Raw genomic sequence first — 27808 nt, 5'->3', positions numbered from 1 at the left:
CTACACGTGGCAGAGAGTAGCTGTATATCTACACGTGGCAGAGAGTAGCTGTATATCTACACGTGGCAGAGAGTAACTGTACATCTACACGTGGCAGAGAGTAGCTGTATATCTACACGTGGCAGAGAGTAGCTGTATATCTACATGTGGCAGAGAGGAGCTGTATATCTACACGTGGCAGAGAGTAACTGTACATGTTGTAGCAGAGATTCGCTGTATATCTACATGTAGCAGAGAGTAGCTGTACATCTACACGTGGCAGAGAGTAGCTGTATATCTACATGTGGCAGAGAGGAGCTGTATATCTACACGTGGCAGAGAGTAACTGTACATGTTGTAGCAGAGAGTAGCTGTATATCTACATGTAGCAGAGATTCGCTGTATATGTACATATAGCAGAGAGTAGCTGTATATCTACACGTGGCAGAGAGTAACTGTACATCTACACGTGGCAGAAAGTAGCTATATAACTACATGTGGCAGAGAGTAGCTGTACATCTACATGTGGCAGAGAGTAGCTGTATATCTACACGTGGCAGAGAGTAGCTGTATATCTACACATGGCAGAGAGTAGCTGTATATCTACACATGGCAGAGAGTAGCTGTATATCTACATGTGGCAAAGAGTAACTGTACATCTACACGTGGCAGAGAGTAGCTGTATATCTACATGTGGCAGAGAGTAGCTGTATATCTACATATAGCAGAGAGTAGCTGTATATCTACACGTGGCAGAGAGTAGCTGTATATCTACATGTGGCAGAGAGTAACTGTACATCTACACGTGGCAGAGAGTAACTGTACATCTACATGTGGCAGAGATTTGCTGTATATCTACATGTAGCAGAGAGTAGCTGTATATCTACACATGGCAGAGAGTAGCTGTATATCTACACGTGGCAGAGAGTAGCTGTATATTTACACGTGGCAGAGAGTAGCTGTATATCTACACGTGGCAGAGAGTAGCTGTACATCTACATGTAGCAGAGATTCGCTGTATATCTACATGTAGCAGAGAGTAGCTGTATATCTACATGTGGCAGAGAGTAGCTGTATATCTACATGTGGCAGAGAGTAGCTGTATATCTACACATGGCAGAGAGTAACTGTATATCTACACGTGGCAGAGAGTAGCTGTATATCTACATGTGTCAGAGAGTAGCTGTATATCTACATGTAGCAGAGAGTAGCTGTATATCTACACGTGGCAGAGAGTAGCTGTATATCTACATGTGGCATAGAGTAGCTGTATATCTACACATGGCAGAGAGTAGCTGTATATCTACACGTGGCATAGAGTAGCTGTATATCTACACGTGGCAGAGAGTAGCTGTATATCTACACGTGGCAGAGAGTAGCTGTATATCTACACGTGGCAGAGAGTAGCTGTATATCTACATGTGGCATAGAGTAGCTGTATATCTACACGTGGCAGAGAGTAGCTGTATATCTACACGTGGCATAGAGTAGCTGTATATCTACACGTGGCAGAGAGTAGCTGTATATCTACAAGTGGCAGAGAGTAACTGTATATCTACACGTGGCAGAGAGTAGCTGTATATCTACACATGGCAGAGAGTAGCTGTATATCTACACGTGGCATAGAGTAGCTGTATATCTACACGTGGCATAGAGTAGCTGTATATCTACAAGTGGCAGAGAGTAGCTGTATATCTACAAGTGGCAGAGAGTAACTGTATATCTACACGTGGCAGAGAGTAGCTGTATATCTACACGTGGCAGAGAGTAACTGTATATCTACACATGGCAGAGAGTAACTGTATATCTACACGTGGCAGAGAGTAACTGTATATCTAAACATGGCAGAGAGTAGCTGTATATCTACACGTGGCAGAGAGTAACTGTACATTTACACATGGCAGAGAGTAGCTGTATATCTACACATGGCAGAGAGTAACTGTATATCTACACGTGGCAGAGAGTAGCTGTATATCTACACATGGCAGAAAGTAGCTGTATATCTACATGTGGCAGAGAGTAGCTGTATATCTACACATGGCAGAGAGTAGCTGTATATCTACATGTGGCAGAGAGTAGCTGTATATCTACACATGGCAGAGAGTAACTGTATATCTCCACGTGGCAGAGAGTAGCTGTATATCTACATGTGGCAGAGAGTAGCTGTATATCTACATGTGGCAGAGAGTAGCTGTATATCTACACGTGGCAAAGAGTAACTTTACAGCTACACGTGGCAGAGAGTAACTGTATATCTACATGTGGCAGAGAGTAGCTGTATAACTACACATGGCAGAGAGTAGCTGTATATATACACGTGGCAGAGAGTAGCTGTATATCTACATGTGGCAGAGAGTAGCTGTATATCTACACATGGCAGAGAGTAACTGTATATCTACACGTGGCAGAGAGTAGCTGTATATCTACACGTGGCAGAGAGTAACTGTACAGCTACACATGGCAGAGAGTAGCTGTATATCTACACGTGGCAGAGAGTAGCTGTATATCTACACATGGCAGAGAGTAACTGTACAGCTACACGTGGCAGAGAGTAGCTGTATATCTACATGTGGCAGAGAGTAACTACATCTACACATTGCAGAGAGTAACTGTATATCTACACATGGCAGAGAGTAGCTGTATATCTACACATGGCAGAGAGTAACTGTATATCTACACGTGGCAGAGAGTAGCTGTGTATCTACACATGGCAGAGAGTAACTGAATATCTACACATGGCAGAGAGTAACTGTATATCTACACGTGGCAGAGAGTAACTGTACAGCTACACGTGGCAGAGAGTAACTGTATATCTACATGTGGCAGAGAGTAGCTGTATATCTACACGTGGCAGAGAGTAGCTGTATATCTACATGTGGCAGAGAGTAACTGTACAGCTACACATGGCAGAGAGTAGCTGTATATCTACACGTGGCAGAGAGTAGCTGTATATCTACATGTGGCAGATAGCAGCTGTATATCTACACGTGACAGAGAGTAACTGTACAGCTACACGTGGCAGAGAGTAACTGTATATCTACATGTGGCAGAGAGTAGCTGTATATATACACATGGCAGAGAGTAGCTGTATATCTACATGTGGCAGAGAGTAGCTGTATATCTACACATGGCAGAGAGTAGCTGTATATCTACACGTGGCAGATAGTAGCTGTATATCTACACGTGGCAGAGAGTAACTGTACAGCTACACATGGCAGAGAGTAGCTGTATATATACACGTGGCAGAGAGTAGCTGTATATATACACGTGGCAGAGAATAACTACAGCTACACGTGGCAGAGAGTAGCTGTATATCTACATGTGGCAGAGAGTAACTGTACATCTACACATGGCAGAGAGTAACTGTATATCTACACATGGCAGAGAGTAACTGTATATCTACACATGGCAGAGAGTAGCTGTATATCTACACATGGCAGAGAGTAACTGTATATCTACACATGGCAGAGAGTAACTGTACATCTACACATGGCAGAGAGTAACTGTATATCTACACATGGCAGAGAGTAGCTGTATATCTACACATGGCAGAGAGTAACTGTATATCTACAGGTGGCAGAGAGTAGCTGTGTTTCTACGCATGGCAGAGAGTAACTGTATATCTACACATGGCAGAGAGTAACTGTATATCTACACGTGGCAGAGAGTAACTGTACAGCTACAGGTGGCAGAGAGTAACTGTATATCTACATGTGGCAGAGAGTAGCTGTATATCTACATGTGGCAGAGAGTAGCTGTATAACTACACATGACAGAGAGTAGCTGTATATATACACATGGCAGAGAGTAGCTGTATATCTACATGTGGCAGAGAGTAGCTGTATATCTACACATGGCAGAGAGTAGCTGTATATCTACACGTGGCAGAGAGTAGCTCTATATCTACACGTGGCAGAGAGTAACTGTACAGCTACACATGGCAGAGAGTAGCTGTATATCTACATGTTGCAGAGAGTAGCTGGATATCTACACGTGGCAGAGAGTAACTGTACAGCTACACGTGGCAGAGAGTAGCTGTATATCTACATGTGGCAGAGAGTAACTGTACATCTACACATGGCAGAGAGTAACTGTATATCTACACATGGCAGAGAGTAGCTGTATATCTACACATGGCGGAGAGTAACTGTATATCTACAGGTGGCAGAGAGTAGCTGTACATCTACATGTGGCAGAGAGTAGCTGTATATCTACACGTGGCAGAGAGTAGCTGTATATCTACACATGGCAGAGAGTAACTGTATATCTACACGTGGCAGAGAGTAGCTGTATATCTACACGTGGCAGAAAGTAGCTGTATATATACACGTGGCAGAGAGTAACTGTATAGCTACACGTGGCAGAGTAGCTGTATATCTACACATGGCAGAGAGTAGCTGTATATCTACACATGGCAGAGAGTAACTGTATATCTACACGTGGCAGAGAGTAGCTGTATATCTACACATGGCAGAGAGTAACTGTATATCTACACATGGCAGAGAGTAACTGTATATCTACACGTGGCAGAGAGTAGCTGTATATCTACACGTGGCAGAGAGTAACTGTATATCTACACATGGCAGAGAGTAACTGTATATCTACACGTGGCAGAGAGTAGCTGTATATCTACACGTGGCAGAGAGTAACTGTATATCTACACATGGCAGAGAGTAACTGTATATCTACACGTGGCAGAGAGTAGCTGTATATCTACACGTGGCAGAAAGTAGCTGTATATATACACATGGCAGAGAGTAGCTGTACATCTACATATGGCAGAGAGTAGCTGTATATATACACGTGGCAGAGAGTAGCTGTATATCTACACATGGCAGAGAGTAGCTGTATATCTACATGTGGCAGAGAGTAACTGTACATCTACACATGGCAGAGAGAGTAGCTGTATATCTATATGTGGCAGAGAGTAGCTGTATATCTACATGTGGCAGAGAGTAACTACATCTACATGTGGCAGAGAGTAACTGTACATCTACATGTGGCAGAGAGTAGCTGTACATCTACATGTGGCAGAGAGTAGCTGTATATCTACATGTGGCAGAGAGTAACTGTACATCTACATGTGGCAGAGAGTAGCTGTATATCTATACATGGCAGAGAGTAGCTGTATTTCTACATGTGGCAGAGAGTAGCTGTACATCTACATGTGGCAGAGAGTAACTGTACATCTACACGTGGCAGAGAGTAGCTGTATATCTACATGTGGCAGAGAGTAGCTGTATATCTACATGTGGCAGAGAGTAGCTGTATATCTACATGTGGCAGAGAGTAACTGTACATCTACACATGGGAGAGAGTAGCTGTATATCTACACATGGCAGAGAGTAGCTGTATATCTACATATGGCAGAGAGTAGCTGTATATCTACACATGGCAGAGAGTAGCTGTATATCTACATGTGGCAGAGAGTAACTGTACATCTACATGTGGCAGAGAGTAGCTGTATATCTACATGTGGCAGAGAGTAACTGTACATCTACACATGGCAGAGAGTAGCTGTATATCTACACATGGCAGAGAGTAGCTGTATATCGACATGTGGCAGAGAGTAGCTGTATATCTACACATGTCAGAGAGTAGCTGTATATCTACACATGTCAGAGAGTAGCTGTATATCTACATGTGGCAGAGAGTAGCTGTATATCTACACATGGCAGAGAGTAGCTGTATATCTACATGTGGCAGAGAGTAACTGTACATCTACATGTGGCAGAGAGTAGCTGTATATCTACATGTGGCAGAGAGTAGCTGTATATCTACACGTGGCAGAGAGTAGCTGTATCTACACGTGGCAGAGAGTAACTGTACATCTACACGTGGCAGAGAGTAGCTGTATATCTACACGTGGCAGAGAGTAGCTGTATATCTACACATGGCAGAGAGTAGTTGTACATCTACATGTGGCAGAGAGTAGCTGTATATCTACACATGGCAGAGAGTAGCTGTATATCTACATGTGGCAGAGAGTAACTGTACATCTACATGTGGCAGAGAGTAGCTGTATATCTACATGTGGCAGAGAGTAGCTGTATATCTACACGTGGCAGAGAGTAGCTGTATATCTACACGTGGCAGAGAGTAACTGTACATCTACACGTGGCAGAGAGTAGCTGTATATCTACACGTGGCAGAGAGTAGCTGTATATCTACACATGGCAGAGAGTAGTTGTACATCTACATGTGGCAGAGAGTAGCTGTATATCTACACGTGGCAGAGAGTAGCTGTATATCTACACGTGGCAGAGAGTAGCTGTATATCTACACATGGCAGAGAGTAGCTGTATATCTACACATGGCAGAGAGTAGCTGTATATCTACATGTGGCAGAGAGTAGCTGTATATCTACATGTGGCAGAGAGTAGCTGTATATCTACACGTGGCAGAGAGTAGCTGTATATCTACACGTGGCAGAGAGTAGCTGTATATCTACACGTGGCAGAGAGTAGCTGTATATCTACACGTGGCAGAGAGTAGCTGTATATCTACATGTGGCAGAGAGTAGCTGTATATCTACATGTGGCAGAGAGGAGCTGTATATCTACACGTGGCAGAGAGTAACTGTACATGTTGTAGCAGAGAGTAGCTGTATATCTACATGTAGCAGAGATTCGCTGTATATGTACATATAGCAGAGAGTAGCTGTATATCTACATGTAGCAGAGATTCGCTGTATATGTACATATAGCAGAGAGTAGCTGTATATCTACACGTGGCAGAGAGTAACTGTACATCTACACATGGCAGAAAGTAGCTGTATAACTACATGTGGCAGAGAGTAGCTGTACATCTACATGTGGCAGAGAGTAGCTGTATATCTACACGTGGCAGAGAGTAGCTGTAAAACTACATGTGGCAGAGAGTAGCTGTATATCTACACGTGGCAGAGAGTAGCTGTATATCTACACATGGCAGAGAGTAGCTGTATATCTACATGTGGCAGAGAGTAACTGTACATCTACACGTGGCAGAGAGTAGCTGTATATCTACATGTGGCAGAGAGTAGCTGTATATCTACATATAGCAGAGAGTAGCTGTATATCTACACGTGGCAGAGAGTAGCTGTATATCTACATGTGGCAGAGAGTAACTGTACATCTACACGTGGCAGAGAGTAACTGTACATCTACATGTGGCAGAGATTTGCTGTATATCTACATGTAGCAGAGAGTAGCTGTATATCTACACGTGGCAGAGAGTAGCTGTATATCTACACGTGGCAGAGTAGCTGTATATTTACACGTGGCAGAGAGTAGCTGTATATCTACACGTGGCAGAGAGTAGCTGTACATCTACATGTAGCAGAGATTCGCTGTATATCTACATGTAGCAGAGAGTAGCTGTACATCTACATGTGGCAGAGAGTAGCTGTATATCTACACATAGCAGAGAGTAACTGTATATCTACACGTGGCAGAGAGTAGCTGTATATCTACATGTGGCAGAGAGGAGCTGTATATCTACACGTGGCAGAGAGTAACTGTACATGTTGTAGCAGAGAGTAGCTGTATATCTTCATGTAGCAGAGATTCGCTGTATATGTACATATAGCAGAGAGTAGCTGTATATCTACACGTGGCAGAGAGTAACTGTACATCTACACGTGGCAGAAAGTAGCTATATAACTACATGTGGCAGAGAGTAGCTGTACATCTACATGTGGCAGAGAGTAGCTGTATATCTACACGTGGCAGAGAGTAGCTGTATATCTACACATGGCAGAGAGTAGCTGTATATCTACACATGGCAGAGAGTAGCTGTATATCTACATGTGGCAGAGAGTAACTGTACATCTACACGTGGCAGAGAGTAGCTATATATCTACATGTGGCAGAGAGTAGCTGTATATCTACATATAGCAGAGAGTAGCTGTATATCTACACGTGGCAGAGAGTAGCTGTATATCTACATGTGGCAGAGAGTAACTGTACATCTACACGTGGCAGAGAGTAACTGTACATCTACATGTGGCAGAGATTTGCTGTATATCTACATGTAGCAGAGAGTAGCTGTATATCTACACGTGGCAGAGAGTAGCTGTATATCTACACGTGGCAGAGAGTAGCTGTATATTTACACGTGGCAGAGAGTAGCTGTATATCTACACGTGGCAGAGAGTAGCTGTACATCTACATGTAGCAGAGATTCGCTGTATATCTACATGTAGCAGAGAGTAGCTGTATATCTACATGTGGCAGAGAGTAGCTGTATATCTACATGTGGCAGAGAGTAGCTGTATATCTACACATGGCAGAGAGTAACTGTATATCTACACGTGGCAGAGAGTAGCTGTATATCTACATGTGTCAGAGAGTAGCTGTATATCTACATGTAGCAGAGAGTAGCTGTATATCTACACGTGGCAGAGAGTAGCTGTATATCTACATGTGGCATAGAGTAGCTGTATATCTACACATGGCAGAGAGTAACTGTATATCTACACGTGGCATAGAGTAGCTGTATATCTACACGTGGCAGAGAGTAGCTGTATATCTACACGTGGCATAGAGTAGCTGTATATCTACATGTGGCAGAGAGTAGCTGTATATATACACGTGGCATAGAGTAGCTGTATATCTACACGTGGCAGAGAGTAGCTGTATATCTACACGTGGCAGAGAGTAGCTGTATATCTACACGTGGCAGAGAGTAGCTGTATATCTACAAGTGGCAGAGAGTAACTGTATATCTACACGTGGCAGAGAGTAGCTGTATATCTACACATGGCAGAGAGTAGCTGTACATCTACACGTGGCATAGAGTAGCTGTATATCTACACGTGGCATAGAGTAGCTGTATATCTACACGTGGCAGAGAGTAGCTGTATATCTACAAGTGGCAGAGAGTAACTGTATATCTACACGTGGCAGAGAGTAGCTGTATATCTACACGTGGCAGAGAGTAGCGGTATATCTACACGTGGCAGAGAGTAGCTGTATATCTACACATGGCAGAGAGTAGCTGTACATCTACACGTGGCATAGAGTAGCTGTATATCTACACGTGGCATAGAGTAGCTGTATATCTACACGTGGCAGAGAGTAGCTGTATATCTACACGTGGCAGAGAGTAACTGTATATCTACACGTGGCAGAGAGTAGCTGTATATCTACACGTGGCAGAGAGTAGCGGTATATCTACACGTGGCAGAGAGTAGCTGTATATCTACACGTGGCAGAGAGTAACTGTACATCTACACGTGGCAGAGAGTAGCTGTATATCTACACGTGGCAGAGAGTAGCTGTATATCTACATGTGGCAGAGAGGAGCTGTATATCTACACGTGGCAGAGAGTAACTGTACATGTTGTAGCAGAGATTCGCTGTATATCTACATGTAGCAGAGAGTAGCTGTACATCTACACGTGGCAGAGAGTAGCTGTATATCTACATGTGGCAGAGAGGAGCTGTATATCTACATGTGGCAGAGAGTAACTGTACATGTTGTAGCAGAGAGTAGCTGTATATCTACATGTAGCAGAGATTCGCTGTATATGTACATATAGCAGAGAGTAGCTGTATATCTACACGTGGCAGAGAGTAACTGTACATCTACACGTGGCAGAAAGTAGCTATATAACTACATGTGGCAGAGAGTAGCTGTACATCTACATGTGGCAGAGAGTAGCTGTATATCTACACGTGGCAGAGAGTAGCTGTATATCTACACATGGCAGAGAGTAGCTGTATATCTACACATGGCAGAGAGTAGCTGTATATCTACATGTGGCAAAGAGTAACTGTACATCTACACGTGGCAGAGAGTAGCTGTATATCTACATGTGGCAGAGAGTAGCTGTATATCTACATATAGCAGAGAGTAGCTGTATATCTACACGTGGCAGAGAGTAGCTGTATATCTACATGTGGCAGAGAGTAACTGTACATCTACACGTGGCAGAGAGTAACTGTACATCTACATGTGGCAGAGATTTGCTGTATATCTACATGTAGCAGAGAGTAGCTGTATATCTACACATGGCAGAGAGTAGCTGTATATCTACACGTGGCAGAGAGTAGCTGTATATTTACACGTGGCAGAGAGTAGCTGTATATCTACACGTGGCAGAGAGTAGCTGTACATCTACATGTAGCAGAGATTCGCTGTATATCTACATGTAGCAGAGAGTAGCTGTATATCTACATGTGGCAGAGAGTAGCTGTATATCTACATGTGGCAGAGAGTAGCTGTATATCTACACATGGCAGAGAGTAACTGTATATCTACACGTGGCAGAGAGTAGCTGTATATCTACATGTGTCAGAGAGTAGCTGTATATCTACATGTAGCAGAGAGTAGCTGTATATCTACACGTGGCAGAGAGTAGCTGTATATCTACATGTGGCATAGAGTAGCTGTATATCTACACATGGCAGAGAGTAACTGTATATCTACACGTGGCATAGAGTAGCTGTATATCTACACGTGGCAGAGAGTAGCTGTATATCTACACGTGGCAGAGAGTAGCTGTATATCTACACGTGGCAGAGAGTAGCTGTATATCTACATGTGGCATAGAGTAGCTGTATATCTACACGTGGCAGAGAGTAGCTGTATATCTACACGTGGCATAGAGTAGCTGTATATCTACACGTGGCAGAGAGTAGCTGTATATCTACAAGTGGCAGAGAGTAACTGTATATCTACACGTGGCAGAGAGTAGCTGTATATCTACACATGGCAGAGAGTAGCTGTATATCTACACGTGGCATAGAGTAGCTGTATATCTACACGTGGCATAGAGTAGCTGTATATCTACAAGTGGCAGAGAGTAGCTGTATATCTACAAGTGGCAGAGAGTAACTGTATATCTACACGTGGCAGAGAGTAGCTGTATATCTACACGTGGCAGAGAGTAGCGGTATATCTACACGTGGCAGAGAGTAGCTGTATATCTACACGTGGCAGAGAGTAACTGTACATCTACACGTGGCAGAGAGTAGCTGTATATCTACACGTGGCAGAGAGTAGCTGTATATCTACATGTGGCAGAGACTAACTGTACATCTACATGTAGCAGAGATTCGCTGTATATCTACATGTAGCAGAGAGTAGCTGTACATCTACACGTGGCAGAGAGTAGCTGTATATCTACACGTGGCAGAAAGTAGCTGTATATCTACACGTGGCAGATAGTAGCTGTATATCTACACGTGGCAGAGAGTAGCTGTATATCTACATGTAGCAGAGAGTAGCTGTATATCTACACGTGGCAGAGAGTAGCTGTATATCTACACGTGGCATAGAGTAGCTTTATATCTACACATGGCAGAGAGTAACTGTATATCTACACGTGGCATAGAGTAGCTGTATATCTACACGTGACAGAGAGTAGCTGTATATCTACACGTGGCATAGAGTAGCTGTATATCTACACATGGCAGAGAGTAACTGTATATCTACACGTGGCATAGAGTAGCTGTATATCTACACGTGACAGAGAGTAGCTGTATATCTACACGTGGCATAGAGTAGCTGTATATCTACACATGGCAGAGAGTAGCTGTATATCTACACGTGGCATAGAGTAGCTGTATACACGGTGGATAACATAACCCTGCAGCTACATGTAGAGAACACTGCTGTAGTTCAGATGAGTCTCTGGTGCTGATAATGAGCATTTGTGTTATGTTCCAGATCTTTTCCGTTTGTCAGAATCCCAGGAGATCAAATGCTTCACGTAAATCTTCCATTTCATAAGGCGGCTGTCAAAGGACACATGGGGATAAATAAGAAAGGAAATAATTATATAATAAAACAGATAAGGGGTGTGTGATCATTAGCTTGTTATGAGAAAGGCTGGCAGCTGTTAGTGAATCTAGCCCAGGGCAATAAGTACAGACACAGAGGGGGGTTTGGCATCTAGAGTATGAGATGTCCCCCTCAGATAAGAGCATTTCTGGGGTACAGGTGCCCCCCATTACAAGGACAAAACCTCACCTGTAATATACGTCTGAGTTTTCTGGACAACCTGACAGAATTCTCGTGTAACCCATCCCAGGCCTCGAATTTCCGGTCACGAGTTTGTACAAACGTGTTCCAGCAGTAAAAGTAATCTGTGCAAGGGAGGGAAACGGAGACATGTTATACGGATATTACAGCCAATAGGATAACTAGTGGTTAAATGGCACTGGGCTAGATTATTATGAGTGAAGTGCTATTTAGCGTTCACGTGTTAACTTTGCCAGACGGTGGCTTTTTGCGTGTGGCGGGTTGCACTCTTATTACAAGTTTAAAGTAAAAAGTTTGCATGTGAGCGTAAATCAGACACATGCAAAAAAATATATTGTGACAGCGTTAACTTCTCCCATAGGGGCAGATTTACCAATGTCTGTCCGACATGATACACTGAAGCCTATTATGCCATTCGGGCCTTGTTAAATCGACCCCATAGACTTCAGTGGAGAGCGAAGACTTTAAAAATACCTAATGCCCGTATTCGCACGCTAAAGTGACTGCGTATATTCAACAGCGCTAAACCCAACATGGGATGTAAATATTTCCAATGTTCTTCACATAGCAGAAAATGTCCTTTTTATTCTTAAAGGAGCAGTAAACACAGTAGATTTGCATAAACAACACATGCATAATAAAAAGACAATGCAATAGCACTTAGTCTGACTCTGAACTTCAAAGGAGCAGTAGATTTTTTTCTGACAAATTTCAAAGTTATGTCTATTTCCACTCCTCCTGTATCATGTGACAGCCACCAGCCAATCACAAATGCATATACGTACCATGTGACAGCCATCAGCCAATCACAAATGCATATACGTACCATGTGACAGCCATCAGCCAATCACAAATGCATATACTTACCATGTGACAGCCACCAGCCAATCACAAATGCATATACGTATATATTCTGTGAGTTCTTGCACATGCTCAGTAGGAGTTGGTGCCTCAAAAAGTGTGCATATAAAAAGACTGTGCACATTTTGTTAAAGGACCACTTTGACTAAGACCGCTGCTCCACAACTTGTCTGCTACCTCTAAAGCTGCGGTCTGAAATCCGCCAGATCCTATACGATTGGGCTGATTGACACCCCCTGCTAGCGGCCGGTTGGCCATGAAACTGCGGGGGCGGCATTGCACAAGCAGTTCTGGTGAACTGCTTCTGGAATGACAAATGCCGACATGGTATGCTGTCGGCATTCAGCGATGTCTGTCGGACATTATATGCTACAGCGTATCATGTCAGGCAGACATTGATAAATCGGCCCCATACTCTGAATTTAAATTTTTTTTCTGACAAATTAATTTTTTCTCATATTTTGTGTCCCCTTAAATCATGTGACAGACATCAGCTAATCACAGACTAGTATACATATACCCTGTAAACGTGTGCACGTGCTCAGTAGGATTTTGTTCCTCAGAAAGTGTGCATATAAAAATTTGATAATGGAAGTAAATTGGAAAGTCTATCTGAATACTAAGTTTATTTTGACTTGAGAGTCCCTTTAAATATAAATATAAACCCATATTCCTATAGAAATATAGCTACAGTTATGTATTTTACATTATAGTGAATGTAAAGTTGAATGAATGAGTTACTATTAAACTGGGGCATTTCCATTCATTAAACTTTACATTGCAGCATTTTTTAAGTAATTACCTTTTTCTTTAGGAAACCCAGACCGGCGATCCTCTGTACTTACCTCAGCAATGACGAAACTGGCTACCTCCAATCATGGCGCGCACCCCGGAGCGTTCATCTCGTGAGGCCACGCAACGATTACAGGAAGCCAATTTCGTCATTGCTGAAGTAACTACAGAGGAGCTGTGGGCTGAGGATCGCCGGTCTGGGTTTCCTAAAGAAAAAGGCAAGTATTAAAAAAATGCTGCATTGTAAAGTTTAATGAATGAAAGTGCCCCTGTTTTTAATAGTAATTTTAAAAAACGGGCACTCTTTCATTCAACTTTAACAGTATCATATATATATATAGTTAATAAATAAAAAGTACATTATTGTAAAATATGCATTTTGCACATTGGGTTTCACAATTTAGATTTAACATGGCCGGGTTAGCGCACATGAAAACTTAGTAATCTTATGGCGAACTATTGAAATATTACATATAAATGTTTTTTTTTAAAAAAAATAATAATAAAAATTCTTAAACATACTATAAAATATTCTAAATAATTGTGTTAAAATCTAAATTGTGAAACCTGACGCAACCAATGCATATTTAACATTTCTGTGTTCTTCACATAGAAAATTATTTACTTTTTATTGAATATATATTTCTATATATTTATATATATATATCTTATACTGTTCAGGTAAAATACATATCTATACCTATATATCTATAGGAATAGATATATAGGTATACACACACTATATATATATATATATATATATATATATATATATATATATATATATATATATATATATATATATATATATATACACAGTATATATACACACACACATACACACATACATTCATGGCCAAAAATATTGGCACCCCTGCATTTCTGTTATTTATTTTGTTTGTATTGTCATGACACAAAAAAGTGGAGAATAAAAAGCCAAATCAAATTCCACGCAAAACTCAAAAAATGGACTGGACAAAATTATCTGCAACCTCAATTTAATGTTTGGTAGTCCACCCCTTGGAAAAAATAACTAAAATCAATCGCTTCCTGTAACCATCAATGAGTTTCTGACACCCCTCTACTGGAATTTTGGACCACTCTTCTTTCGCCAACTGGTCCAGGTCTCTCAGATTGGAAGGTTTCCTTTTCCCAACTGCTGTTTTGACATCTCTCCACAGGTGCTCTATGGGATTGAGATCTGGACTCATTGCTGGCCAGTTCAGTACTCTCCAGCGCTTTGTCTTAAACAATATCTGGGTGCTTTTTGGATCATTGTCCTGCTGTAAGACCCATGTCCTCTGACGGAGACCCAACTTTCTGACACTGGGCCCTACATTGCACCACAGAATTCTTTGGTAGTCTTTAAATTTCTTAATGCCATGCCCACAGTCAAGACATCCAGTGCCTGAAGCAGCAAAGCAACCCCAAAACATCAGTGAACCTCCACCATGTTTGACTGTATGGACTGTATTCTTTTCTTTAAAAGCCTAATTTCTTTTTCTGAAAACAGTAGAATGATGGGCTTTACCAAAAAGCTGTGATTGTGTTTCGTCTGTCCACAGCAGACTCTCCCAAAAAGGACTTTGGCTTCCTCAGGTGAGTTTTGGCAAACTCCAATCTGGCTTTTTTATGTTTCTGTGTCAACAGTGGGGTTCTCTCCTGGGTCCAGAGGCGTAACTAGAAACCACAGGGCCCAGGTGCAAGAATCTAAGAAGGGGCCCCCCCACCACCCCTCCCTCCTCCAAAAAAAGGTGAATTTAATACATATTTTTTATTTATTTTTTACATTTAACACAGAAAAAAATGTGAATCAGATTACATGTCTGCAAAAGGAGGTACCCTGTGCCCACAGTCTGTGAGATGGTCTGACCCCCTATTACTGTATATATATATATAGTGACACTATTTAACCCCCCAGTACTGTATATAGTAAGTTAGTGACACAGTCTGTAATCTGCCGGTGAGATGGTTGGCCTGACCCTACCCGCCCAGTACTTTATAAAGTGACCACAGTAGTCAGTGACATGGTCCACCCCCCATACTTTATATAGTGGTACTGTATAGTGACACTGTTTACCCCCTGCCCCCCCATGCTGTAGTAACAAGGTCTGTAATATACTGGTTCCACAAACATACACAAACACACATACATGTATAAATACACACACAGTCACATACACACACCATACACACACACACACATAAACACCAATGGGTAAAACAGAAACACTAACCCCTGTAGTCATGTCACACTCACATGATATCAGTGCAGGCAGTGGTAGGTTAACCTTTTTATATTAAAAAATAAATAAATATATATTTAAAAAAAAAAAAAAAAAATTTTTTTTTTAAGCTGGGCCCCTACCCTCAGGGGCCCAGTCGCACCTGCGACCTCTGCACCCCCTGTAGTTTCGCCCCTGCCTGGGTCTCCTACCATAGCATCCCTTTTCATTCAGATGGCGACATATAGTGCGAGCTGACACATTTGTACCCTGTGCCTGAAGGTCAGCTTTAATTTGTCTGGAAGTTGATCAAGGTTCTTTATCCACCATTTGAACAATCCTTTGTTGTAATCTTTGACCAATTTTTCTATTTTGTCCACATCCAGAGAGATTAGCTACAGTGCCATGAGCTGTAAACTTCTTGACAATGTTGTGCACAGTGGACACAGGAACATTAAGATCTCTGGAGATGGACTTGTAACCTTGAGATTGTCCATGCTTTTCCACAATTTTTGTTCTCAAATCCTCAGACAATTATTTGCTGCTCTTTCTCTTCTCCATGCTCAGTGTGACACACACAGACATACAACGTAAAGGTTGAGTCAATTTTTCACCGTTTTAACTGGTTGCCGGTGTGATTTCTATATTTTCAGCACCTGTTAATTGATACGGGTGAGTTTAATTACAAATTACAGGAGCATCACAAACTTGGAATGTAATTATTTCTTGCAATTTTGAGAAGGTGCCAATAATGTTCTCCAGTCCATTTTTGGAGTTTTGCGTGGAATGTGTCAGATTTGGCTTTTTTTTTCTCCACTTTTTTTGTGTCATACCAATACAAACAAAAGAAATAAACATGAGAATGCCTAAACATTTGTAATTGCAATCATTTTTTGTGCGAAGTGGTGCATTATCTGACAGAAATGCACATTACAAAAGGTGTGTGCAGACCTTTTGTAATGTAGCACTTATTTACTTATATATATATATGTGTGTGTGTGTATATTTACAATAAAAAGGACATTATCCTGTAAGTGAAGAACATTGGAATGTGAAATGTGTACAGTAAATATACAGTAAAACACATACATATATACACATATAAATACATATGTACACACACATATATATATATATATTTATATATAAACATACATATAGATATTTAGAAATGTATATATTTGTATCTCAATGTTAAAGCCCTTTATCTGCCTTGTTTTTCTAACACCTGAAACCTCATATCTTTGAGCCCTTATAACTTTTTAATGCATTTTTTTGGAAAATCAGACAGTGTTAATATGAATGTGACGGTACTGTTACAGTACTAGGGGGATGTCCGGTGGGGAGAGATGCACTGGGGGGATGTCCGGTGATGAGACATGCACTGGGGGATGTGCAGACTTTTAGTAATGCGGCCCTTAAATACTGATATATACTATGTATACATAAACATTTAGTGCAAGGTTACAAGTCAGGTGCAAACTATTTTGTGAGGGTTTCCACGATCGTTTGGGCTCCGTTTAAATTGCGCTCATATTACAAGTTGAGTGATTTACGCTAGAATCCTAACCGCAATCTCAGAGCTGTGGCTAACTTTTTTTCCGAAAATAAAAAGTGTCATAAAACACATAAAAAATACACTAACACTCAGAATAACTGTCTGAAAAAAATATTTGAAAAAAAATATTACACACAAAAGTAATAAGGGCTCAAAGATATGAGATCTCGGGTGATAGAAATAAAAAAGCCGCCGAAGGGCTTTAACATAGAGATACATACAGATACACGTCTAAATATGTATGTGTGCCTGTGTGTGCATATGTGCGAAAACATTTGTTTAGTTTCGTTTTCATTAGTTAAATAAATAATTTTCTTTTGGCAAATTAGTTAAGTTAAAAAAATAATTTCGTCCCACCACATCCCCAACACAAAATAAAAACCTATTAACCTCTAAACCACCACTCCCCACATCGCCAACACTAAATAAAGCTATTAACCTCTAAACCGCAGTCCCCCCACATCGCCAACACTAAATAAAACTAAATAAAACACTAACTAAACCTATTAACCTCTAAACCGCCGTCCCCAAACATCGCCAACACCAAAAAAACCTATTAACCTCTAAACCGCAGTCCCCCCACATCGCCAACACTAAATAAAACTAAATAAAACACTAACTAAACCTATTAACCTCTAAACCGCCGTCCCCCAACATCGCCAACACCAAAAAAAACTATTAACCCCTAAACTGCTGTTGTCCCCCTACGTCGCCAACACTAAATAAACCTAATAACCCCTAAACCACAGATTCCCCACATCGCCAAAACAAAATAAACCTATTTATAAACATGTATTGTGTGTGCAGACCTTATGTAATGTAGCACTTAATTACTGATATATACTGTGCATATAAACATGTATTGTGTGTGCAGACCTTTTGAAATGCAGCACTTAATTACTGATATATACTGTGCATATATAAACATTTATTGTGTGTGCAGACCTTTTGTAATGTAACATTAATTACTGATATATACTGTGCATATATAAACATTTATTGTGTGTGCAGACCTTTTGTAAAGTGGTGCTTAATTACTGATATATACTGTGCATATAAACATGTATTGTGTGTGCAGACCTTATGTAATGTAGCACTTAATTACTGATATATACTGTGCATATAAACATGTATTGTGTGTGCAGACCTTTTGTAATGCAGCACTTAATTACTGATATATGCTGTGCATATATAAACATTTATTGTGTGTGCAGACCTTATATAATGCAGCACTTAATTACTGATATATACTGTGCATATATAAACATTTATTGGGTGTGCAGACCTTTTGTAATGTAGCACTTAATTACTGATATATACTGTGCATATATAAACATTTATTGTGTGTGCAGATATTATGTAATGCAGCACTTAATTACTGATATATACTGTGCATATATAAACATTTATTGTGTGTGCAGACCTTTTGTAATGTAGCACTTAATTACTGATATATACTGTGCATATATAAACATTTATTGTGTGTGCAGACCTTATGTAATGTAGCACTTAATTATTGATATATACTGTGTATATATAAACATTTATTGTGTGTGCAGACCTCATGTAATGTAGCACTTAATTACTGATATATACTGTGCATATATAAACATTTATTGTGTGTGCAGACCTCATGTAATGTAGCACTTAACTACTGATATATACTGTGCATATATAAATATTTGTGTGTACAGACCTTTTGTAATGTAGCACTTAATTACTGATATATACTGTGCATATATAAACATTTACTGTGTGTGCAGACCTTATGTAATGTAGCATTAATTACTGATATATACTGTGCATATATAAACATTTATTGTGTGTGCAGACCTTTTGTAATGTAACATTAATTACTGATATATACTGTGCATATATAAACATTTATTGTGTGTGCAGACCTTTTGTAAAGTGGTGCTTAATTACTGATATATACTGTGCATATATAAACATGTATTGTGTGTGCAGACCTTATGTAATGTAGCACTTAATTACTGATATATACTGTGCATATAAACATGTATTGTGTGTGCAGACCTTTTGTAATGCAGCACTTAATTACTGATATATACTGTGCATATATAAACATTTATTGGGTGTGCAGACCTTTTGTAATGTAGCACTTAATTACTGATATATACTGTGCATATATAAACATTTATTGTGTGTGCAGACCTTATGTAATGCAGCACTTAATTACTGATATATACTGTGCATATATAAAAATGTATTGTGTGTGCAGACCTCATGTAATGTAACACTTAATTACTGATATATACTGTGCATGTATAAACATTTATTGTTTGTGCAGACCTTATGTAATGCAGCACTTAATTACTGATATATACTGTGCACATATAAACATGTATTGTGTGTGCAGATTGTGTGTGCAGACCTTATGTAATGCAGCACTTAATTACTGATATATACTGTGATTATATAATCATTTATTGTGTGTGCAGACCTTTTGTAATGTAGCACTTAATTACTGATATATACTGTGCATATATAAACATTTGTTTGTGTAGATCTTATGTAATGAAGCACTTAATTACTGATATAAACTGTGCATATATAAACATTTTTTTTGTGTGTGCACACCTTTTGTAATGCAGCACTTAATTACTGATATATACTGTGCATATATAAACATTTATTGTGTGTGCAGACCTTATGTAATGTGGCACTTAATTACTGATATATACTGTGCATATAAACATGTATTGTGTGTGCAGACCTTATGTAATGTGGCACTTAATTACTGATATATACTGTGCATATATAAACATTTATTGTGTGTGCAGACCTTATGTAATGCAGCACTTAATTACTGATATATACTGTGCATATATAAACATTTATTGTGTGTGCAGACCTTATGTAATGCAGCGCTTAATTACTGATATATACTGTGCATATATAAACATTTATTGTGTGTGCAGACCTTTAGTAATGCAGCACTTTATTACTGATATATACTGTGCATATATAAACATTTATTGTGTGTGCAGACCTTATGTAATGTAGCACTTAATTACTGATATATACTGTGCATATATAAACATTTATTGTGTGTGTAGACCTTATGTAATGTAGCACTTAATTACTGATATATACTGTGCATATATAAACATTTATTGTGTGTGTAGACCTTATGTAATGCAGCACTTAATTACCGATATATACTGTGCATATATAAACATTTATTGTGTGTACAGACCTTATGTAATACAGCACTTAATTACTGATATATACTGTGCATATATAAACATTTATTGTGTGTGCAGACCTTATGTAATGTAGCACTTATTACTGATATATACTGTGCATATATAAACATTTATTGTGTGTGCAGACCTTATGTAATGCAGCACTTAATTACAGATATATACTGTGCATATATAAACAATTATTGTGTGCAGATCTTATGTAATGCTGCACTTAATTAATGATATATACTGTGCATATATAAACATTTATTGTGTGTGCAGACCTTATGTAATGCAGCATTTAATTACTGATATATACTGTGCATATATAAACATTTATTGTGTGTGCAGACCTTATGTAATGCAGCATTAATTACTGATATATACTGTGCATATATAAACATTTATTGTGTGTGTAGACCTTATGTAATGTGGCACTTAATTACTGATATATACTGTGCATATATAAACATTTATTGTGTGTGTAGACCTTATGTAATGCAGCACTTAATTACCGATATATACTGTGCATATATAAATATTGTATTACTCACTACAGATGTGAGATGCTCAGGGGCTGGCACTAAGTCTATCACTGCAGGTTACATGCACAAGACTTTTTGTATAATTATTTACCAATGTACTAGATCCCCTGAGTGCCCCCCACTCCTTACCCTTGTAAGTCATCACCCCCAATCTGACACCGGCTTTCTGCAGTTTTCGGAGCCCGTCCGGCTCCGCATTTCGATCCTCACAGAAGTAGAGTCGCGCAGTGAAGATCCGCAGGGTGAGGTTGGGATGAGCGCGGAGGAAGTCTGTTGTGTGCTTTGCACAGTCCCAGCAGGGGCTCCAGGAGGTGAACCATGTGACTCGGAATGGACGTCCCGGGTCCTGCCCCACCCAGCCGGACAGGAACCGCAGGAAGAGCACCTCCGCGTGGCAGCCATTCCGGTTCCGCAGGTGCCCAAAGTCCAGAGAGCATGAGTCCGCACTGTACCGGCGCTTAACAATGTAGCACAGGTAGGTCTCGTGCCGGCCCCGCGCCCACCGCAGGTTCTTAAAGTTATAGAGGAACTTATTGCGCTTCAGGAGTAGGCTGCAGGGACAAAGAGTTGGTGACAATGAATAAGGGCCAAGGAGCTCAGTATGTGACAGATATTATAGCTTTGTGCATGTGAAGTAAAACTAACAAGAAGTCTGTTTGTTGCGCAACTGGTACTGAGCTGCTTAATGGTTAATAGAGACATCTCCCATGCAAAGGAGCATCAGAGAACAAATCTCAGGTACAGATGTCTGATACTTTGGGGCCTATCCATCAAGCTCCGTATGGTGCTTGAAGAGCCGTGTTTCTAGTGAGCCTTCAGACTCGCCAGAAACACCAGTTATGAAGCAGCGGTCTAAAGACCGCTGCTCCATAACCTGTCCGCCTGCTCTGAGGAGGCAGACAGAGATTGCGTGAAATCAACCCGATCGAATACGATCGGTTTGATTGACACCCCCTGCTATCGGCCGATTGGCCGCAAATCTGCAGGGGGCGGAGTTGCACCAGCAGTTCACAAGAGCTGCTGGTGCAAATCTGAATGCGGAGAGCGTATTGCTCTCCGCATTCAGCGAGGTCTGTCGGACATGATCCGCTGATCGGATCATGTCAGACAGACATTTCAAAAATAGGCCCCAATCTTTGTTTGTATGTGAGATAGATAATTTGTTTGTGAGAGAGAGAAATAATGTATGTGTGTGTTTATGTGTGAGAGAGAGAGTAAGGCATCTATTTATCAAGCTGTCAACCGCAAATACGCTGGGATTCCCTATAGTTATCAAACCTTACAGACCGGCAAAAGTAGAATTTTGTGACGTAACATACGATCCGCCGGACTCAGTCCGACACAGATCGATGCTTATGTCATTACAGACTACTGTCTGACTACTTTTGCTAGTTATCAAATATCTACCAGGTACGCTCACCACTATTCCGGCCCAGCATACCAGGTTTTCAATCCGCCGCCCTGGAGGCGGCGGATTTCATAGGAATCAATGGGAGTCTGAAGGCAGCGAAAGCTATGGGAACGTTTACACCTAACACCCTAACATGTACCCGAGTCTAAACACCCCTAATCTGCCCCCCCTACACCGTCACCACCTACATTATACTTATTAACCCCTAATCTGCCCCCCTACACCGCCGCCACCTACCTACATTTATTAACCCATAATCTGCCGCCCCCAACGTCGCCGCCACTATATTAAATTTATTAACCCCTAAACCTAAGTCTAACCCTAACCCTAACACCCCCAACTTAAATATAATTTAAATAAATCTAAATAAATATTCATATCATTAAATAAATTATTACTATTTAAAACTAAATACTTACCTATAAAATAAACCCTAAGATAGCTACAATATAACTAATAGCGTGAGAAGTCTTCACCCAACCGGGCCGAAGTCCTCAACGAAGACGGCAGAAGTGGTCCTCCAGACGGGCAGAAGTGGTCCTCCTGACGGGCAGAAGTCTTCATTCAGACGGCATTTTCTATCTTCATCCATCCGGCGCGGAGCGGCTCCATCTTCAAAACATCCGACGTGGAGCATCCTCTTCATCCAACGTCTTCTTCAACAATTAAGCACAAACAAAGATGAAGCAGCACCACCAAATTCTTTCTTCAAGTAGCTTTATTCAGCTTGAGGAGTAGCCAGACCAAAAATTCAAACAACAACGTTTCGGACACAGTCCTTAGTCATGTCATTAGACTGTGTCCGAAACGTTGTTGTTTGAATTTTTGGTCTGGCTACTCCTCAAGCTGAATAAAGCTACTTGAAGAAAGAATTTGGTGGTGCTGCTTCATCTTTGTTTGTGCTTATTTGTTGGGTTCTGGCAGGAACCTAGTTGCTGGCACACCTTGATACATTCCCTGTGCTGGATACTTGAGACTGCACTTCGTCTTCTTCAACAATGACGGTTCCTTTAAGTGACGTCATCCTAGATGGCGTCCCTTCAATTCCGATTGGCTGATAGAATTCTATCAGCCAATCGGAATTGAAGAGACGCCATCTTGGATGATGTCACTTAAAGGAACCGTCACTGTTGAAGAAGACGTCGGATGAAGAGGATGCTCTGCGTCGGATGTCTTGAAGATGGAGTCGCTCCGCGCCGGATGGATGAAGATAGAAGATGCCGTCTGGATGAAATCTTCTGCCCATCTGGAGGACCACTTCTGCCCGTCTGGAGGACCACTTCTGCCGGCTTCGTTGAGGACTTCGGCCCGGTTGGGTGAAGACTTCTCACGGTAAGGTGATCTTCAAGGGGTTAGTGTTAGGTTTTTTTAAGGGAGGATTGGGTGGGTTTTAGAGTAGGGTTGGTTGTGTGGGTGGTGGGTTTTAATGTTGGGGGGTTGTAATTTATTTTTATAGGTAAAAGAGCTGATTACTTTGGGGCAAGGCCCTGCAAAAGGCCCTTTTAAGGGCTATTTGTAATTTAGTGTAGGGTAGGGCTTTTATTTATTTTGGGGGGCTTTTTTATTTTGTTAGGGGGATTAGATTAGGTGTAATTAGTTTAAAAATCTTGTAATTTGTTTATTATTTTCTGTAATTTAGTGGGGGGGGTTGTACTTTAGATAATTTTATTTAATTGTATTTAATTGTATTTAGTTTAGGGAATTAATTTAATTATAGTGTAGTGTAATGTAGGTTAGGTTTTATTTTACAGGTATATTTGTATTTATTTTAACTAGGAAGTTATTAAATAATTAATAACTATTTAATAACTATTTCACCTAGTTAAAATAAATACAAACTTGCCTGTAAAATAAAAATAAACCCTAAGCTAGCTACTATGTAACTATTAATTATATTGTAGCTAGCTTAGGGTTTATTTTATAGGTAAGTATTTAGTTTTAAATAGGAATAATTTATTTAATGATATGAATATTTATTTAGATTTATTTAAATTATATTTAAGTTAAGGGGTGTTAGGGTTAGACTTAGGTTTAGGGGTTAATAAATTTAATATAATGGTGGGCGACATTGGGGGCGGGAGATTAGGGGTTAATAAATGTAGGTAGGTGGCAGCGGTGTAGGGGGGGTAGGTTAGGGGTTAATAAATATAATGTAGGTGGCGGCGGTGTAGGGGGCGGCAGATTAGCGGTTAATAAGTAAAATGTAGGTTGCGACAGTGTAGGGGACGGCATATTAGGGGTTAATAAGTATAATGTAAGTGGCGGCGGTGTAGGGGGCGGCAGATAAGGGGTTAATAAGTATAATGTAGGTGGCGGTGGGCTCCGGGAGCAGCGGTTTAGGGGTTAAACACTTTATTTAGTTGCGGCGGGGTCCGTGAGTGGCGGTTTAGGGGTTAATACATTTATTAGAGTTGCAGTGGACTCTGGGAGCAGCGGTATAGTGGGTGAACAGTATAGTATAGTGTGGGTGTTTAGTGACAGGGTACCAATAAAGCTGTAAAAAAGCCGAAGAGCAGCGAGATCGATGACTGTTAGTTAACAACAGTCCGCTGCTCATCGTCCCGTACTTGGTGCGCAAATTTTTGACAGCTTTTTTGATAATTTTGGAGAACATATTCAGGTCGGCGGCAGCGATGTTAGGCGATCTTAGGCGAGCGTATTGGTGCCGTCGAATGCAAGTAAGTTGACGGCTTGATAAATAGATGCCAATGTGTGTTTGTGTGTGTGAGAGAGAGAATGTGTGTTTGTGTGTGTGAGAGAGAATGTGTGTGTGTGTGAGAGAGAGAGAGAATGTGTGTGTGAGAGAGAGAGAATGTGTGTTTGTGTGTGTGTGAGAGGGAGAGAGAGAGAGAGAGAGAGAGAGAGAGAGAGAGAGAGAGAGAGAGAGAGAGAAAGAAAGATCCGGATGACAGGATGGGAGGAGCAATTGACACCACTAGGAAGGACTGGGGGTGAAAGCCAGGGCAAGAGGTGGGGTTAGTAAAGGGGGTTAAAAACCCAAGACAGGAAGTCAGGTGGCCTCTTTCAATCTGGACAGCACGGCAGGTTAAGTTCCCGCCCTCCCTCCCTGCAGGAATGAGGTTAGAGGAGTTAGAAGTCGCAGCGATGGCGGGTGCTTGTGGTAACCTCTAAAGGCTTACGCCTGGGGGGAATTGTGGTACCCCCCAGTTGGTTAAAAGGGGAGGAGTTATGGAAGATGTGATACCCCCCACCCCCAGGATGGGGGGGGGCGGGGATTATACAGTGGATGTGGGCAAGCACCAGGGTTGGTTTAAGTTGATGTGTTATGTTGGTTATAATTGTAATTAATAAATTAAGCTGCGGCCTTTTCATACCCAAATTGGTGTTGTGTATTTACAGGTATATTTGTATTTATTTTAACTAGGAAGTTATTAAATAGTTAATAACTATTTAATAACTATTTCACCTAGTTAAAATAAATACAAACTTGCCTGTAAAATAAAAATAAACCCTAAGCTAGCTACTATGTAACTATTAATTATATTGTAGCTAGCTTAGGGTTTATTTTATAGGTAAGTATTTAGTTTTAAATAGGAATAATTTATTTAATTATAGGAATATTTATTTAGATTTATTTAAATTATATTTAAGTTAAGGGGTGTTAGGGTTAGGGTTAGACTTAGGTTTAAGGGTTAATAAATTTAATATAGTGGCGGCGACATTGGGGGCGGGAGATTAGGGGTTAATAAATGTAGGTAGGTGGCGGCGGTGTAGGGGGGGCAAGTTAGGGGTTAATAAATATAATGTAGGTGGCGGCGGTGTAGGGGGCGGCAGATTAGCGATTAATAAGTATAATGTAGGTTGCGACGGTGTAAGGGACGGCATATTAGGGGTTAATAAGTATAATGTAAGTGGCGGCGGTGTAGGGGGCGGCAGATTAGGGGTTAATAAGTATAATGTAGGTGGCGGTGGGCTCCGGGAGCAGCGGTTTAGGGGTTAAACACTTTATTTAGTTGCGGCGGGGTCCGTGAGTGGCGGTTTAGGGGTTAATACATTTATTAGAGTTGCAGTGGACTCCGGGAGCAGCGGTATAGTGGGTGAACAGTATAGTATAGTGTGGGTGTTTAGTGACAGGGTACCAATAAAGCTGTAAAAAAGCCGAAGAGCAGCGAGATCGATGACTGTTAGTTAACAACAGTCCGCTGCTCATCGTCCCGTACTTGGTGCGCAAATTTTTGACAGCTTTTTTGATAATTTTGGAGAACATATTCAGGTCCGCGGCAACGATATTAGGCGATCTTAGGCGAGCGTATTGGTGCCGTCGAATGCAAGTAAGTTGACGGCTTGATAAATAGATGCCAATGTGTGTTTGTGTGTGTGAGAGAGAGAATGTGTGTTTGTGTGTGTGAGAGAGAATGTGTGTGTGTGTGAGAGAGAGAGAGAATGTGTGTGTGAGAGAGAGAGAATGTGTGTTTGTGTGTGTGAGAGAGAGAGAGAGAGAGAGAGAGAGAGAGAGAGAGAGAGAGAGAGAGAGAAAGAAAGATCCGGATGACAGGATGGGAGGAGCAATTGACACCACTAGGAAGGACTGGGGGTGAAAGCCAGGGCAAGAGGTGGGGTTAGTAAAGGGGGTTAAAAACCCATGACAGGAAGTCAGGTGGCCTCTTTCAATCTGGACAGCACGGCAGGTTAAGTTCCCGCCCTCCCTCCCTGCAGGAATGAGGTTAGAGGAGTTAGAAGTCGCAGCGATGGCGGGGTGCTTGTGGTAACCTCTAAAGGCTTACGCCTGGGGGGAATTGTGGTACCCCCCAGTTGGTTAAAAGGGGAGGAGTTATGGAAGATGTGATACCCCCCACCCCCAGGATGGGGGGGGGCGGGGATTATACAGTGGATGTGGGCAAGCACCAGGGTTGGTTTAAGTTGATGTGTTATGTTGGTTATAATTGTAATTAATAAAATAAGCTGCGGCCTTTTCATACCCAAATTGGTGTTGTGTATTTATTAGTAGGGTTAAGAAGGACTTGACAATGTGGGGTCATGTGTATGTGAGAGAGAATGTGTGTGTGAGAGAGAGAGAGAGAGAGAGAGAGAATGTGTGTGTGAGAGAGAGAATGAGGCATATTTAAGAAATGTCTTGCGGACCTGATCTGACAGTGCGGATCAGGTCCGCAAGACATCGCTGAATGCGGAGAGCAATACACTCTCCGCATTTAACATTGCACCAGCAGCTCACAAGCAACGCCGCCCCTTGCAGACTCGCGGCCAATGGGCCGCCAGCAGGGGGTGTCAATCAACCC

At 41.0% G+C, this 27808-nt stretch overlaps 1 protein-coding gene across 1 annotated transcript in view; it reads right to left on the bottom strand.

The window, feature by feature from the left end:
* Positions 1–11593: 11593 nt before the first annotated feature.
* The window catches only part of AICDA (activation induced cytidine deaminase), a 71541-nt gene continuing 55326 nt past the window's right edge, over positions 11594–27808 (bottom strand). Inside the window, exons 2-4 of the mRNA XM_053693051.1 lie at positions 21269–21734; positions 11938–12053; positions 11594–11702 (exon numbers count right to left, since the gene is read on the bottom strand). Coding sequence (XP_053549026.1) covers positions 11649–11702; positions 11938–12053; positions 21269–21734 — 636 coding nt within the window. The 3' untranslated portion in view covers positions 11594–11648. The remainder of the gene's footprint in view (positions 11703–11937; positions 12054–21268; positions 21735–27808) is intronic.

Source organism: Bombina bombina, chromosome 9, assembly GCF_027579735.1.
Source record: "Bombina bombina isolate aBomBom1 chromosome 9, aBomBom1.pri, whole genome shotgun sequence".
In the NCBI taxonomy this organism is placed as follows: Eukaryota; Metazoa; Chordata; class Amphibia; order Anura; family Bombinatoridae; genus Bombina; species Bombina bombina.
The sequence above is the reverse complement of the archived record's forward strand: the minus strand, read 5'-3'. Positions and strand labels throughout refer to the sequence as shown.